Source organism: Leptidea sinapis, chromosome 22, assembly GCF_905404315.1.
Source record: "Leptidea sinapis chromosome 22, ilLepSina1.1, whole genome shotgun sequence".
NCBI classification, from domain to species: Eukaryota; Metazoa; Arthropoda; class Insecta; order Lepidoptera; family Pieridae; genus Leptidea; species Leptidea sinapis.
This window is the reverse complement of record NC_066286.1, coordinates 8,950,083-8,966,703: the sequence shown is the minus strand read 5'-3', so window position 1 is coordinate 8,966,703 and position 16,621 is coordinate 8,950,083. Positions and strand designations below refer to the sequence as shown.

The 16,621-nt window shown below is 39.3% G+C and overlaps 2 protein-coding genes and 1 long non-coding RNA gene across 3 annotated transcripts; 1 reads left to right on the top strand and 2 right to left on the bottom strand.

Moving 5' to 3' along the window:
* Positions 1-1,714: 1,714 nt before the first annotated feature.
* Positions 1,715-7,566, bottom strand: LOC126970915 (uncharacterized). Its single transcript, XR_007730729.1, has 2 exons — positions 2,685-7,566; positions 1,715-2,343 (listed from the first exon to the last, which is right to left on the bottom strand). It is a non-coding gene; the product is annotated as an uncharacterized LOC126970915 (long non-coding RNA).
* A 4,679-nt stretch (positions 7,567-12,245) lies between these two features.
* Positions 12,246-13,049, top strand: LOC126970900 (probable RNA-binding protein EIF1AD). The gene is made up of 2 exons (XM_050817051.1): positions 12,246-12,545; positions 12,687-13,049. The coding sequence occupies exons 1-2, from the start codon at positions 12,423-12,425 to the stop codon at positions 13,032-13,034; spliced, it is 471 nt and encodes a 156-aa protein (XP_050673008.1). The 5' UTR covers positions 12,246-12,422; the 3' UTR covers positions 13,035-13,049.
* On the bottom strand, positions 13,024-14,943 carry LOC126970856 (speckle-type POZ protein-like). The gene has a single exon (XM_050817004.1). The coding sequence runs from the start codon at positions 14,849-14,851 to the stop codon at positions 13,856-13,858; it is 996 nt and encodes a 331-aa protein (XP_050672961.1). The 5' UTR covers positions 14,852-14,943; the 3' UTR covers positions 13,024-13,855.
* Positions 14,944-16,621: the final 1,678 nt, after the last annotated feature.

Below are 16,621 nucleotides of genomic sequence, written 5' to 3'. Positions count from 1 at the left end.
CAAAATGGAATCTTTCCTGCTTTATGGAAGATTGCTAAAGTAACACCAATATATAAGACTGGGGACAAAACAGATGTCGCCAAAATCTTTGAAAGGCTTGTGTATGCACATGTCTTTAACCATCTGAAGCCCATCTTAAGCTCACGTCAGCACGGTTTCTTTGCGGGTCGTTCAACTGTTTCTAACTTACTGGTATATACTTCATTCTTATGTGACACAATTAACGATAAGAGTCAGGTTGATTCGATATATACAGATTTTGCGAAAGCTTTTGACTACGTTCACCATTCAGTGCTTTTATGTAAGCTACATCACCTGGGAATTCATGGTAATCTTCATAGATGGCTCACATCTTATTTATCAAATCGTACGCAACTAGTTGCGTTGAGTGGCTTCGAGTCAGTCCCATTTCTTGCTAGCTCTGGTGTGCCTCAAGGCTCAAATCTAGGTCCTTTGCTTTTTTTGGCATTTATAAATGACTTATTATCCAAAATTCGATGTGAGTGTCTGGCGTACGCCGATGATATAAAAATTTTTCGTAAAATAAACGGTCCAGAAGACTGCTCATTGCTGCAAAGGGACATCGAGACTATTTGGCAGTGGTGTAAAAGTAACCGCATGATGCTGAATATAAAAAAGTGTCAACTCATTACATTTACTCGCAAGAAAAATCCATTTGTTCATGATTATTTTATCGATGGTAATGTTCTAGATCGTGTGAATGTGATAGGGACTTGGGCGTCATCTTTGACTCGGATTTATCCTTCAAAAGCCATTACGATGATATTTGTTCAAAGGCAAATAGGATGTTAAGCTTTGTTATTAGAATCGCCAGACCATTTAAACAGGAAAACTCCTGGATATTATTATACAAAGGTTTAGTGAGAAGTATCCTGGAGTATTGCTCAGTGATTTGGTCTCCAATTTATAATGTTCACCGTGATAGAATAGAGTCAATTCAGCGGCGGTTTGTAAGAGTTCTTTGTAGCAGGTTGGGTGTTAGACGTAAAATTCCGGAATACTCTGAACGCTTACGTAAATTTAACTTGCATAGTCTTGATAAACGGAGATGGGTATCTGATATGTGCGTCTTACATAACATTGCGAATGGTTTTATGGATAGTCATCTATTAAGTTTGATAAACTTTAAAGTTCCAACACGATCTGTGCGTACTCCATGTTTATTTTCGATCAATTCCTCAAATAATAATGTATCGCATAACAACCCGATTATGAGAATTTGTAGAGAATTTAACGAAGTGTGTGCTGATTTTGATATATTCTTTACAAATGTAGACATTTTTAAAAATACTCTTTATAAAACTTTCTAGTTTATCTAAAATAATTTAATGTTTAACTAAATTTCGTTATACTGTAATTACTATTGTGTCCACTTATTAATTTTTTATTTTTTTTTTACTGTATTTGGTGAATGATGTGTACAATTTTAATTGGATCTCAGGATCATAAAAATATGCTGTACTTGTTATTAGATGATAGTTTTGTCTTGTTATCTGTTATTGTACCTACTTGTAAATAAATAAATAAATAAACAGAAGTTAGTTAACCCAAATTTTTAGGCTGTAAATATTTTTTTCACATCATAACGACAATATAATATGTCGGAGAAACACTTTTCTCAACGACATCATCTATAGTGGTTGAGGACGTGGTGGGCGTCATGAGGGTAAAGTGCGAGCACAAAACACGATGATTATAGTTTTCACAATATTTAATTTAGTTTCAGCACGTTTAAATCACACAAAATCACAGTTACACATTCAAGCCGATAATTAATAATCAGAAAGAGAAATTATAACTATTAAGACCGAGCAGTGAGTTCAAAGCGCCACTGTTTAACACCACTAACGAACCAACTTCAAGGACCCAAATCGCTCCGTCTTCACTCCACGACTGAACCCGTAACAACTGTCAAACTGCCTTATTTAGATGGCGCCTCGACCTCACTCAAGCCACGTGCTCTGCTCTGATTGCTCGTTACTTAAATTACGATAATAATGTTATTTAGTCTAGGAAAAACGTAACTTATAAAGTAAGATCAAATTAAAAGTTATTAGAAGCTTTTACAATTTCAATAAACATTAAACATTGCACACTATGCGTTAAACAGTAATTCAGTTGACAATGGCTACTTAATAACTTCCTACTTTAAATATAATCACAAATCCGTTATTAGAAACATGTTTTAGGCTTTACAACAATGTAAAAATTCGTATTAAATTATATTAAGATTTCTAAAATGTGTTTCAAAAGCTTCCTCCGACACGGCCGTCCTGACATATCACACGCCCTCGTGTGATGTTGAAGGCCGCGCATCATTATCTGAAATAAGATATTTTGGTGTAGTTCGGCCACTCCTGACTAAGAAGATATCAGAACCTTAATAACCTCAACATAACAATAACATCCATATGGCCACCTTGCCTTTTGAAAAACTTATTTCTTTCAACGGCCACCTCGCCCTTAACTAGTTTCACTTTCAATGGCCACCTCGCCCTTTGCTAGTTTTACTTTCAATGGCCACCACGCCTCTAACAAAACTATGCCAGACTTTAACCATCTACTTGTACTAAAATACCTTAGATAAAATTACTACGCTTTATCACACGATAGTACACTTATGATCAGTCATTCGAACAGAAGGTATTATACGAAAATCTTACCATCACAGTCATCTGAGAGACACGGATCCAGTTCCATTGGGACATAAGAATGGGGAAGTGGACGTAAGCGGTCTCTCGCGTATTTGCAAGTGCGATTACAACTTAAACTTTTGAGATGATACCTGTCACCGTCCAGTATTTCAATTACCTCAAAGGGTCCTCTATATTTAGCATCAAATTTTGTTTGATTCCGTTCGTGATTTTCTATTAAAACGTAATCTCCCACAGAAAACGATATGACTTTTGCCTTGTTTTTATCAAACCGTGCTTTATCAAGACATGCGTTTGTTTTTATAAGCCTATCGGCTTGTTCTCTAACCTCTTCCACTTCTATCTCAATCTCATGATCGTCTACTGTTACCAAATTTAACGGTCTAGCTACTCTACCTATTAGCAATTCCAGAGGGCTTGCTTTGGTCACTCTATGAATAGTGCTCTTTATAGAGAGTTGGACATCGTCTAAAGCGTCCTGCCATGACTTATTTGGGCTTGTTTCTACGACTGTTAGCATGTTTTTGAGTGTACTCATTATGCGCTCTACTTGGCCATTCGCGCGGCAAGAGCCTGTTGCTATTAGGTGTAAATGGATATTGTGACTTGCGCAAAAATTCTTAAAATCTTTGTTGGCAAACACCTGCCTTGATCCGCGATGACACGGACTGGGGTCCCCAAGAGAGATATGGACGTTTTAAGAGCGCTGATCGCACTATCGGTGTTAATTCTTGTGGAATGCCTGAGTAACACATACTTAGTAAAAGCGTCTACAAGGACAAAAACATATTCTTTTTGATCGTTTTTGCCACTGAGCTTACCTGTGGCGTCGATGTGGATCGTGTGCCAAGGTATATTAGTTTTCGGTATAGGATGTAACTTTGTCTGTTTACCACTTCGTGATTTAGCTACTTTACATGTTATGCAATTTTCAACAAATTTTCTGACGTATTTAGCCATATTTGGAAACCAGTAATGTTGGTATACCTTTTCTAACGTTTTATCCCATCCTAAATGAAGAATAGATTCGTGAATATGTTTTATAACCGACCAGCGAAACGCTCTAGGTACAATTGGAAGCCAAATATTGCGATTGTTCCTTTGAATTTTTCTGTAGAGAACATTTGATCGCATTTCGTAGATTTTACAACTCTCTAAGTACAAATCGTCGCTTTCAAATTTACTAATAATTTCATTACATTCGGGGTCTCGCCGTTGTTCCGCTTGTAACCAGTTAGAAGATAGCTCAGCTATATTGACGCGTTTATCTACTACGTAATTTTCTCTATTTAAACTACGAGTATCACCGGCGGCGATGTTGTTTGTCTCGGGTAAATGATTTCGCGAGAAAAAGTCGACGTGGGCCATTCTCCTGCCTTCCCTGTATTGTATGTCGAAATCAAAGGCTTGGAGGAAGGCCCACCACCGATGCACTCTAGGGGTTAAGTCTACTTTGGCCCTTGACGCTTTCAGCGAATTGCAGTCAGTAACGACCGTAAAAGTTCTGCCATACAAATAATGACGAAAATGCTTCACAGAGTTAACAACCGCTAGTGTCTCTAACTCATAAGAGTGGTATCGAGACTCTGCAGGCGTAGTGCGTTTACTATAGTACTCTACTGGGTGTAATTTTGAGTCTACTCTTTGGAAGAGGATCGCGCCGTAACCTTCACTGCTCTCATCTGTATGTAGCTCTATGGCCAGCTCTGGATTAAAGAGGATCAAAACCGGGGATGAAGTAAGCGTTGATTGCGTAAGAGTACGCTAGGTCACCTAGAGCTGTATTGATGGCTCTCTGATACACAGAGGGGACATAAGTCCTGCCGAGCTGCTTCGCACTCTGTGGTCAAAGTTATTTTTGTATTATTGTTGGCTAGCAAACGGTAGAGTGGTGCCATCTTAAGTAAAAGTTATTGACAAACTGCCTAAAATAAGATGCCAAGCCCAGAAACTGTCGTAGTTGACTGGTTTGCGGCGGTTGGGAGTTAGTCAACGCGGTTATTTTGCGAGGATTGGGTCTGATTTCACCCTCTGATATTTCATACCCTAAAAACTGGACCCGTTTCTTTAAAAAGGCACATTTTTTCAAATTGAATGAAAATCCAGCATCAGTGAGGGTTTTTAGCACAACTTGTAGACGTTCTAAACCTTGCTCCACACTGTCCGCGGGTATAATCAGATCGTCCATATAAACGATTGCGTAAGAGTACGCTAGAGCTCACCTAGAGCTGTATTGATGGCTCTCTGATACACAGAGGGGGCATTTTTTAAGCCAAATGGCATAGCAGTAAACTCATAATGAGCATCAGGGGTAATAAATGCTGTTTTTTCAATGGAATTTGACTCTATATTTATAGGCACTTGATAAAACCCGGCCATGTCAAGACACGTGTAGAATCGTGTGCCTGCGAGTCTCTGAACTTGATCCCCGATTAAAGGCAGGAGGTACCGGTCGGAAACCGTATTGGAATTTAGTTCTCGGTAATCTACGCACATCCGGTCGGTGCCATCGCGCTTTTTTACTAAAAGTATCGGGCTAGCAAAAGGAGACTTACTTGGTCTAATTACTCCCGCAGACAATAGTTCACTACACTTATTACGTACTATCGTTCGCTCTTCCGGACTGAGATGATAAGGCCGCCATTGGACAATTTTGTTAGGGTCTACTAAATTAATTTCTAGTTCACCTGTCATTACTCTACTGGTAGGCCTTCGACAAACGAGTCTTTAAAAATGTTTAGGATGTCTAATAACTTTGGTTTAAGATCATCCGGCATATCGGTATCTGCGTTACGAAAATCAACCACCGCACTACCCACGTTACAAATGTTGACTCGAGAGGGTTTCTCAACAATAGTGAGTTTATCGCTTGTTATATGTACTGATAACCCTAAATCCAACAGGTCGCGTACGATCAAAGCGTCGTTATTTAGACAATCATCAGGCACAATGTGAAATAAAGTTTCTACGTCATGACCACTAAGAGTGACTCCACATAAGATCTGCGAGTCGCATAATACGCTAGATTTTCCTACACCGGTCGAGGTAACAATTGCATATTGTAATAGACCAAGAAGCTTGCGAGAGACGCTCTCTTTAATTAAGGAACATTCAGCCCCGGAATCAAAACAAAACGAGAAGCGCTCACCACATTGAGTGATTATTCCGGTGACAGGTCTCACATCGCACATGTCCACTCGCTTCACAACGCCGGGTGCCGCTGCTGGTGCAACCGGCAATGCCTTCGAGCACCGTGATGCTACGTGGCCCTCAGTGACAGAGGTCTGAGTAGCAACGGCCGTGTTGGGGCGCTCGGAGAACGGTGTTGTTTGCTGCTTGTCTTGTGGTCGGCTGAAACATTCAAAGGATTTATGTCCAAATTTTCCGCAATAGTAACATTTGGTCGATATGGAACTTAGCTTAGGGCGTTTTCGCTGCCTCTTGGTAGCTTCTTTTGCGGTAAGAAAAGGCCATCAACTCTCGCTGCATTTTAATGCGGGTAGTTATTTCTTTCGAATATATGTGACGTTGTAATCGCGGCTCTATTTGCCCCATATGTGCAAGTATTAGCGATACCACTATCTCCGCTTTACCTAAACTATCCCAACGTGACATAAGCAGAGTAAACAGACGACTTGAATATGCAGCGAGGCTTTCACCTTCTTGCGGTTTACTATTTAGCGTGTTTAGTATCGTCGCTGCACACGTTTCAAGCGTATCAAAGCGGGAAAGAAAAATTTCCTTAAATTCAATCCATTTCATATTAGGAAAAGCTATTTGGGAAAACCATGTTGCGGCTGAACCTCTCATGGCTTTGCTAAGTATAAGAACTAGTTGACTTCCCTGTATATTGCGGTCCGATAAGCAGATGTCCGCCGTTGCTAGCCAAGCACGTGCTTCGCTGTCTGCTACTTCCGGTTCAAATTTAGGCAGCGTGATGGTCTTGTCCTCCGTTCTCGGTGGGAGAAATTATAACTGTTAAGACCGAGCAGTTGAGTTCAAAGCGCCACTGTTTAACACCACTAACGAACCAACTTCAAGGACCCAAATCGCTCCGTCTTCACTCCACGACTGAACCCGTAACAACTGTCAAACTGCCTTATTTAGATGGCGCCTCGACCTCACTCAAGCCACGTGCTCTGCTCTGATTGCTCGTTACTTAAATTACGATAATAATGTTATTTAGTCTAGGAAAAACGTAACTTATAAAGTAAGATCAAATTAAAAGTTATTAGAAGCTTTTACAATTTCAATAAACATTAAACATTGCACACTATGCGTTAAACAGTAATTCAGTTGACAATGGCTACTTAATAACTTCCTACTTTAAATATAATCACAAATCCGTTATTAGAAACATGTTTTAGGCTTTACAACAATGTAAAAATTCGTATTAAATTATATTAAGATTTCTAAAATGTGTTTACATGATAAAGAGACAATTTTATGCAGTATCGTACAATCAACAAGCAACTCCTTCAATGGCTTCCTCCGACAAATATAATAAAAAGGTTTTAAAGGTTAATAAACTTATAAACTTTATTAAGTTCATTAAACTTATTAATTAAAAATATAGATACCATAAAAAAATACAATTAATTAAAATAAATAAAATAAAATTTAATAATAATTTAAAATAAAATATCGACAATCGATAAAAAAGTGTCAAACACTACAGATAGATTATAATATTATAATTTTTACTCTAGATGAATTAAATCAATACTCTATCACTTTAAGCATTCTTTATTAGCTTATTATTTCTTCATAAGTGCTTACCTTTCTTTAACCAAAAAGAATTTAGCCATGAAAATTCTCTTATTCCCATATCATCTGACCAGCCAGATTGTAAACCACATATTTTACACATTTTTTTATTACATGGTATAGCTTAGATAGTCTTACGCATTTATTCTATAAATAATTAAGCACATTACCCTGAATAATACACGAATAAAGAAAACGAAAATTCGTAACAAAAATTGTTAACAGTCACTTTTATTTTGAATGAATGACATATCACATGACACATGACACTCAAACCAAAACAAACAAAAGAGCCGAATATATGTTAGAGCGAGACAGCGTTTGCCGCCATTATTTTTAGTGCAGTTCAGGAGTGATAGTGCCATGTTGGGTCCTCACGGACACAACCGAATTGGGCCGGCACGCCCGGAGAAATACCACTCCCCCACTCGAAACCGGCGTGAAATAGCGGCTATGCCGCTGTATTTCGTCCGGTGAGTGGGGTATCCGTAGGCCTACACCCCCCCTCCCAAATACAAATGGCAGCACAGACTAAAAAGAGACTACTCCAGGACGGTACCAGGCTATGCAGCCCTGGAGAATCCGTCCCTGGGCGTCCACAATTAGGGCCTGTACCTAACAGTGGTTGCCCAGGCTGCCCCGCGTATTCTGGAGGGGGCAAATCTGCGCTGACTCGGGGCAAACAGAGCAGGAGGCTCAAACCACCCTCCTCCACACTCGCTGTGGACTTTTGCAACATCAGGGGGCTTCGCTCAAATTGAAATGCCGTCCACTTTCACCTGGAGACGGCGAAGCCGGCCCTGCTCTTTTTAACCGAGACACAGATATGCTCCCTGGCTGATTCATCTTACCTTTCCTACCCGGGGTATAATTTGGAACACTCCTTTATACCACAGGCTGGCGTGTGCGTTTACGTCAGGGAGGATGTCTGTTCTCGACGCCTGAGTTTTCTTGAAGGACAGGACCTATCCATCATCTGGCTGCGTGTAGACTGCGATGACCATCCGCGAATCTACGCATGCCTGTATAGGTCCCATAGCGGTAACGCAGAGACTGACCGGCTCCTCGAACACATCCAAATGGCTACAGATTCCGTGTTGGAGCAGATCCCCACTGCAGCGATCGTGTTTCTTGGCGATTTTAAGGCCCACCACGCCGAATGGCTAGGCTCACGTACCACCGATCATACAGGGAGATCTGTTCACGACTTCGCCTTAGCATATGGTCTGACGCAACTGGTTATTGCGCCAACGCGAATCCCAGATGTGCAAGATCATACACCTTCACTGTTGGACCTTCTGTTGACCTCGCATCCGGACGGCTACCTAGTCGTCGGACCACTGCCTGATCCGGAGCACCGTGCCGATCACGCGCCTAACACGGCCCCGCTTCTTAGGCTGTCGCCGCGTGTGGCACTATAGGTCAGCAGAGTGGGACGAGATGCGGTGCTTTTTTGCATCCTACCCGTGGAGGCAGATCTGTTTTTCGCTGGGAGATCCAGATACCGCTGCTGATGCTGCTGCTGATGTGGTACTGCAAGGTATGGAACTCTTCATTCCATCCTCCTCTGTGCCTATCGGTGGCAGGTCCCAACCATGGTTTGACCGGTCCTGCAAAATGGCCTCTCGCCGAAAGCAGGAGTGCTATCAGGGTTGGGTCAATGGTATCTAAGAATGTGAATTCCAGCGAACTTAAAAAACACTTCAATCATGTCTCCAGGTCCTTCAAAAGAGTTATTGCTGACGCGAAGTCGAAGCAAATTTGCAGAATTGGCGAGAGACTTGCACGCCTTCCCTCGGGAACTCGTGCGTTCTGGTCGCTCGCCAAGGCTGTCCAAGGAAACTTCTGCCAGCCAGCCATTACGCCACTGCACAGGGATGATGACTCGCTGGCCCATGACGCGAAAGAGAAAGCTGATCTCCTGGGCCCCCTCTTCGCGTCCAACTCGACTCTGGATGACCAAGGTGCACCACCACCGCATATTTCGCGGTGCGATTCATATATGCTGGAGGTAAAAATCCGGCATGGTGCCGTGCTTAAGGCGCTTCTCACCTTAGACATTCACAAATCGAGCGGGCCCGATGGCATTCCCCCGATAGTGCTGCGGACATGTGCTCCGGAACTGGCGCTGGTTCTTACCCGTCTTTTCCGGCTCTCCTACTCATCAGGTGTAGTCGCGAAATTATGGAAGGCGGCTTTAGTGCACCCGATCCCTAAGAAAGGTGTACGCTCAGATCCGTCCAACTACCGCCCCATTGCCATTACCTCCATTTTCTCCAAAGTAATGGGACTCCATTACTTTGATCGACTGATCATCAACCGCCAGCTCTTGGGATACCTAGAGGGGCACCAGCTGATCAGCGACTGCCAGTACGGTTTCCGTCAGGGTCGCTCAGCTGGTGATCTTCTTGCGTACCTCACCCATGAATGGGCGCAAGCGGTTGAGTCGAAGGGAGAGGCGTTGGCGGTGAGTTTGGACATAGCGAAGGCCTTTGATCGGGTGTGGCATAAAGCGCTTATAGCGAAACTGCCATCCTATGGGCTTCCCGAGAAGTTGTGCAAATGGGTCACTAGCTTTTTGGCTGATCGGAGCATCAAGGTTGTTATCAACGGTGCATGCTCCGACTTAAAACCCATAAAGTCTGGTGTCCCGCAAGGCTGTGTGCTATCCCCTACGCTGTTTCTTCTGCATATCAATGATATGCTGCAAATCAGCAATATTCATTGCTATGCAGACGACAGCACGGGGTATGCTTCCTACACCGGCCATGCCAACAAGTATCGGGATAGCGTCGACGAGAACCGGAACAAACTTGTGTCTGAAATCGAGACTAGGCTTTGCAAAGTCTCGGAATGGGGCCGACAAAATTTTGTCTAATTCAACCCCAAGAAGACACAAGTTTGTGCGTTCACCACTAAAAAGTCTCCCTTTGTCGTATCCCCTCGATTCGAGATCACTCCTCTAGCTGCTACAGCCTGTATTGGCATACTTGGCGTCGATATATCGAGCGACGTTCAGTTCCGTGGTCACTTGGAAGAGAAGGCCAAACTGGCCTCAAAAAAGCTTGGTGTACTCAGTAAGGCGAGACAGTACTTCACTAAAAGCCACCGCCTGCAACTTTATAAGGCGCAAATTCGGCCTCACATGGAGTACTGTTCTCACCTCTGGGCGGGTGCTCCCCAGTACCAGCTTCTTCCATTTGACCGCATACAACGAAGAGCGGCTCGAATCATCGACGATCAAGTCATCTCCGATCGGCTTGATTTTCTAGCATTGCGTAGAGATGTGGGTTCTCTCTGCATCTTCTTCCGCATTTATCACGGGGAGTGCTCAGAGGAGCTGTTCGGGTTGATTCCAGCGGCCAAATTCCACCATCGGACATTACGTGCAAAGTACCATCCGCATCACGTAGATGTCTGGCATTCCACAACCGCGCGTTTTCTTCGAAATTTCTTGCGTCGCACAGCCACTTTGTGGAATCAACTACCGGCAGCGGTCTTTCCGAACAGATACGACTTAGGGACCTTCCAGAAAAAAGCATACTCCCACCTTAAAGGCCGGCAACGCATTTCTTGACACACCTGTTGTTGCGGATGTCCATGGGCGGTTGCCTCACCTCTCGCCATCCCGTGAGCCTCTTGCCCGTTTGCCCCCTCTCATAAAAAAAAATAGTGCAATGCCATATATATACGAGTTTATTAGAGAGTTGCGCCAAGCTGACTGAAACTTGTACGCAACGCTGCCACACACGTTTGTTTACTTGAAGTAAATCGCTATGTGTGGCTGCCATAACGGGACTACGTCGAATTACCAATAACCATGTAGGTAATAAAATGAGCGGAAATAAAATGCCCATTCGTTAGGCCACCCGCCAATATTATTATCCGTAAGACATGACGATAATATTATGATCAGCCATAGACTTCAAATAACTTTTGAATAATATATCTTGGCTCTTAGTACTATTATGCTGCGGCTAAATTACTGTGAAATGCCAATAATTGAAACAGCACCTAGGTGTAGCCACGATTTATGGCCATAATTTTACAATGTCAATCAATATGGCATATTCCGGTAGCAATAGCTCGGGTGGCGGTCTCTTTTCACATATCAAAGATTACCGCGTTAACTTTTGCTTCTAGTGGTCCCACTACGGATCATTCAGATTGGAACATGAGCTCAACTGGGACATTCGTGCCAACCAACAGAGTTGTCTTATGTTTTTCATTACTAGTGCTTGAGTTTTTAAGAGGCATTCCAATTGGAACCCAATTTATGGGATTCCCGGCAAAGAAACCACTAAAATCGTACTATACAAATTGATGCTTGGCGTCGAGCAAAACAATGTCTGTCGTTCCAATGTACAATAGAGGAGTTAAAGAAGAAGAAAGAGTCCTTAATGAACTACTAGGAAACCATTTGAACAAACACAAAAGCCCTATTACGCTTTCTGTGCATTTTTATCATCCACCAACTCCTTTTAAGTCTTGGTTTAGTTTCGTTAAAATGTAAAAGATTCATATAACAATTGATTGGTGTGTAACGCCGCCGCAGCTTCAACCTCCATCTTGAAAATGTCCTGTTTACCACATAGGTGATTGGCTTATCTCGGTAAACTCTAATGTAACTGCACCACCGAACGCGGTAATTTTAGCAGTAATTTAATTCCATAATTATTAGACGGTAATGTATTGTAGTCGTAGCTTAATAAATCGTTTCGCGACGCATGCGTTACAGATTGTCACTGTCAAGTGTCAGTATTGATTGAAGTTTAAAGATATAGGTTATATTTTTCAAAATGTTAATTTTCAAAGTTCAAATAAGAAGGTTTGTTAACTTGTAAAGTGAAAACATCAATATTTATATTTCTTAAAATATAATATTACCTAAAAGAATACCTGTTTGGCGCATTGAAGAAATTGTGGTGTATATGCATCATTTATTTGTATTTTTATGTGGGATTTATAGTTACAAACGTAATGTCGAAAGTAAATAAACGGAAACATGTAATGAATGAAGCATTGTGGGACGATTATGAGCTACCAAAAGAAAATCAAAGCATCGTGAAGGTATTGAAAAGCAGAGGAAATAACTTACATGAGGTAAAAAATCGTACTTAATCGAAAATATTTCCAGCATTATCACAAATCTCTAGTAACCTAAAATAAGATATATTACTTTACAACTCATAGGCTTAGTAACTTAACTGAAAAAATAAATAATATATACAATTTTCTTTTAAGATTGCCACACCCAAAGGTGAAGAATACCTTGTATCAATGCCAACAAAGTTCAGAAAAAATATTTGGGTTAAACGGGGTGACTATGTTCTTGTTGAACCAATTATTGAAGGAGACAAAGTCAAAGCAGAAATAGTGAAAATCATGAATAAGGACTCAATAAAATACTACAAAGAAAACAAAATTTGGCCAACGGAATTCGATGAGAACAAAAAAGTTAATGATGAAATTGAAGATGATATGTTTGTAAATACAAACAGAGTAAATGTAAATGTATATTATAGTGAAAGTGACTCTAGTGAATTAAGTAACTCTGAAAGTTGCAGTGATCAGGAAAGTGAAAAAAAATAAAGATTTTAATGTTAATTTTCTTTTAATTTATAATTACCTTGATAAGATCAGTATAGTGCATACACTATTAATTTTACACTAAACGACAGCAAAACAAACTAACTATAAAAATAAATATCACAATAAACCTGAAATTTAACATTAAATATAAATAACAAGCATCAATAATAGTACTATATAAGACAAATCCATTCCAAGACAATCTCTTACAAGATTAATTATTTCATTATATCCCTGAGCATTAACAGCCAGGTTTAACCACTAGTTACAGAAAGCATCCTTAGTGTTAATGATATCTCATGATATTTTTGACTGACAAAATGAAACAGAATATGTCAGTATTATATTTAATGAAACATTAACTTAAAGGATGCTTTCTGCAACTGGTGGTAAATTACATGATTTACCGCCAGTTGCATATTGAATATTAATGATGTCAGTATGCAATTATCACTTTGCTAATGGTACTTTTAATTCATGTTTTTCTAAGTCTTTTTTCTGAACCTGTTGCGCTTATCCCTATCTCAATGCAGAAGGTTCATAAAATATTTATCACTTGACCACATGTCTAAGCAGACAGCATGATTTATTATATATATTATAATTTTTCAGGGATACCTGTTAGCTGATATTTGATGATTATCTAATCTAATCATTGTTATTGATATAACTTAATTGTGTTATATATATATTATCAGATCAAACTAATTTCTATGAATACTTTAATGTTGTTTATAATGCAACCACACATTTAGCTAGAATATAATACATTTCATTAGGTCAGGACTAAATTCTGACCACTTACTTTAGTCTTCATGATATTATTTTATATCAACATCTACATCATCAGTCATAATATACTCATAAATTGTTTTTATCAAATCAACAGACTTGACTTTACACCAACCATCTGTTTTTGTAATCAATTGAGACTGACCATCTTTAATAAATTCTAAAGTTAATTGTTTTAATGTCTTAGCAGAATGTAGATCTGCTAATTGTAAAGTTTCTATTGCATTTTCAACTGTAAGTTTTTTGTGTAATGCTTCTTCACATAAGGTTTTAAGCCTGCTAAGTTGGTAGAAATCTGCTGCAGCCAATAATCTTTCAGGTATATCATCTACTCTAGGTGCTTTATCACTGTAAATAAATGTCAGTACTTCAAACAATACATCTGATTCAAGGGGAGATTCTACAATATTTGTGATACATTCAGTTGTATTGTGTTCAAAATGTGCTTTCAACACCAAACTTCTACTTGCCAATACAGCCTTATGCACTTTATATTCAGATCCATCAGCAGATTTCATCAGTACATCAGAAAACAAACCATCATTTAAAAGACTTTCGAAATCGCTACTCAATTGTGTTTCAGGGATGTAAGCTCTACCAACATTAATATCATTGGTAACCATGAATTGAAATTTGAGACGCAGGCTTCCATCACTTAAAAGAAATATATCCCGACCATCATAACTTGCGATATCACGCTTAAATAAAGTTGCCAAATATTGCCACTTGTTTGCTTGAACTGTGTGATATTCTTTCATAACAATGGATCTTTCCTCAAATCGTTTTAAGCACAAAGTAAGTATGGCTTTCAAAAATAGGGCACTTGGCGACAAATAATAAATCTCAATGATATCATTGTCGCGCCCTAATAGCTGCATTTTTAACTGAAATCGTGCATCAACTGCTGTTCGTAATTCCCTCCTAGCTTTGGTTTCCAATAAAATCACAAAATTAGGAACTGTCCACATCAATGTGTAGACTTTTGTTTGTCCTTCGGTTCTAGTTGTGTAATTGATATTAGACATTGTGAAACAAATAAATGTTTTTGTTGCGTAAATTGATACCGGTCTAAGTAATTAATAATCCCTATTCATAATACTCTTTGCCCTATTCCCTAGATCAATATTATATATTTTTTTAATGGCATGAGTCACGGGATGCAAGTATTTATGCCAAAACATTTTATTTATTTAGTGGCACGGCATGCAAGTCCAATGGCCTTAAGGAAAAAACATTTTAACAGTGCTGCCAGTTATGGTGTCGCATTCTCCCTAAAGCTTGACCTGAAACCCCCAACTCACATTTTAAAGAAAAATACTCTCACAAAACAGAACTGTTTTTTTTAAATAATTAGATTCAATTTTATAGCCTATATTTAGGTTTAATAGTTAAATCTGCTTAGCATATTTTATGTTATAATTTAAAATGCATATATTATATACTTGGCTTGTCATATCTACTAAAGATTGCTTGTTTCACTGTTGTCTATGGAATACCTTTTTTTTAATTTAGCTTATTAATAATCAGTAATCATTACTATGAGTCACTCCATGATATCTGTTAAGAATATTATTTTGTATTTAAAAACAAGGTCTAATTGTTATTAAATTTTTGATAAACATGAAAGAAAGGTGAACATATGGGTGCATGGCTTGCTTTTGAAGTATAAAATAATCGGATAGCATACATTAAACAATATAATTATGCATTTAAATTAAAGGCATATGTAAGAATATATATAACTAGACAAGAAAATGTAACTTAGTATTTATGTTTAATGAAAGATAATTAAAAAACGGTAGATTATTTTATAATTCAATACCTACGGTTTACATGTACTCACACAATATTGAAACTTGCACAATTTTTTGGGATTATAGGAGTATCAAGACAAATGTAAGGTTTACTATTTTCACCAAGCTAAAAGATATTTGACATTTTAATGTAAACAATTATATTGCATATATTACAAATTCTGCAGCTTTACAAACCTCATATACGTTCCTTGAGGCACATATTATTCCACCTCCACCTTATGAACTTATTAATTTGTGGTAGGTATTCAAACTTAATATTCACAGTTACCAAGTCGATGCAACCAATGTAATTTAAATGGTGACATAAAGATCTCACCTCAAAACCAGCTATATATCCAACTATTTGCTATATGTATTCACAACCTTGGATATGATCTAGTAAACGAGACATTATAAAAAAGCCCAATAATAATTTTGCACGGCAGCCATTATGACTTCAAAAATGATTATTAATTCGTTCTCTGCAACCTCGCATACGATACCCATATTGTCGAAATTATAACTTTGCGCCGCGGCCATCTTGGTTTTAAAAAATGATCCCAAATTCGTTCTCTGAGATCCTCGGATACGATATTCATATTGTTTAAATCATAATTTGGCGCGGCGGCTAAAATAATTGTTTTATAAATAAAAGCTGGCAATGGCGCCTCTATCGTCTCGCTTTTTCGTTTCATCGATTCTAAAGAACTTTCACTTCAAAAAAACAGGAGACTTGTGTTGGGAGACTAAGTGGGGCGTTACAAACTGGATGGGCCAACAAAGAAGTCAAAAGAGGAAAGTAGTGGCACTTTTTCACCTATCAACGATTGAGAACTTTCAACGAGTAAACCGTACTGACGCAACAGGACGAGCGCGAGGGGTTGAGGGGAACGGGAGGGAAATTGACGTTCCAGCAAGGCCCAGAAATGATGTGGCCGTGTAGTATTGCTTGCATTCATTTTATATTTTATCAGTAAAACGATAAAATAAAACTCTTAA

Excerpts from the sequence above, each read along its gene's own strand:
- LOC126970900 (XM_050817051.1), top strand. The coding sequence starts at position 12,423 with ATGTCGAAAGTAAATAAACGGAAACATGTAATGAATGAAGCATTGTGG. Across the intron at positions 12,546-12,686 it reads GAGGAAATAACTTACATGAG|ATTGCCACACCCAAAGGTGA; the intron begins GTAAAAAATCGT and ends TTTTCTTTTAAG.
- LOC126970856 (XM_050817004.1), bottom strand. The coding sequence starts at position 14,851 with ATGTCTAATATCAATTACACAACTAGAACCGAAGGACAAACAAAAGTC.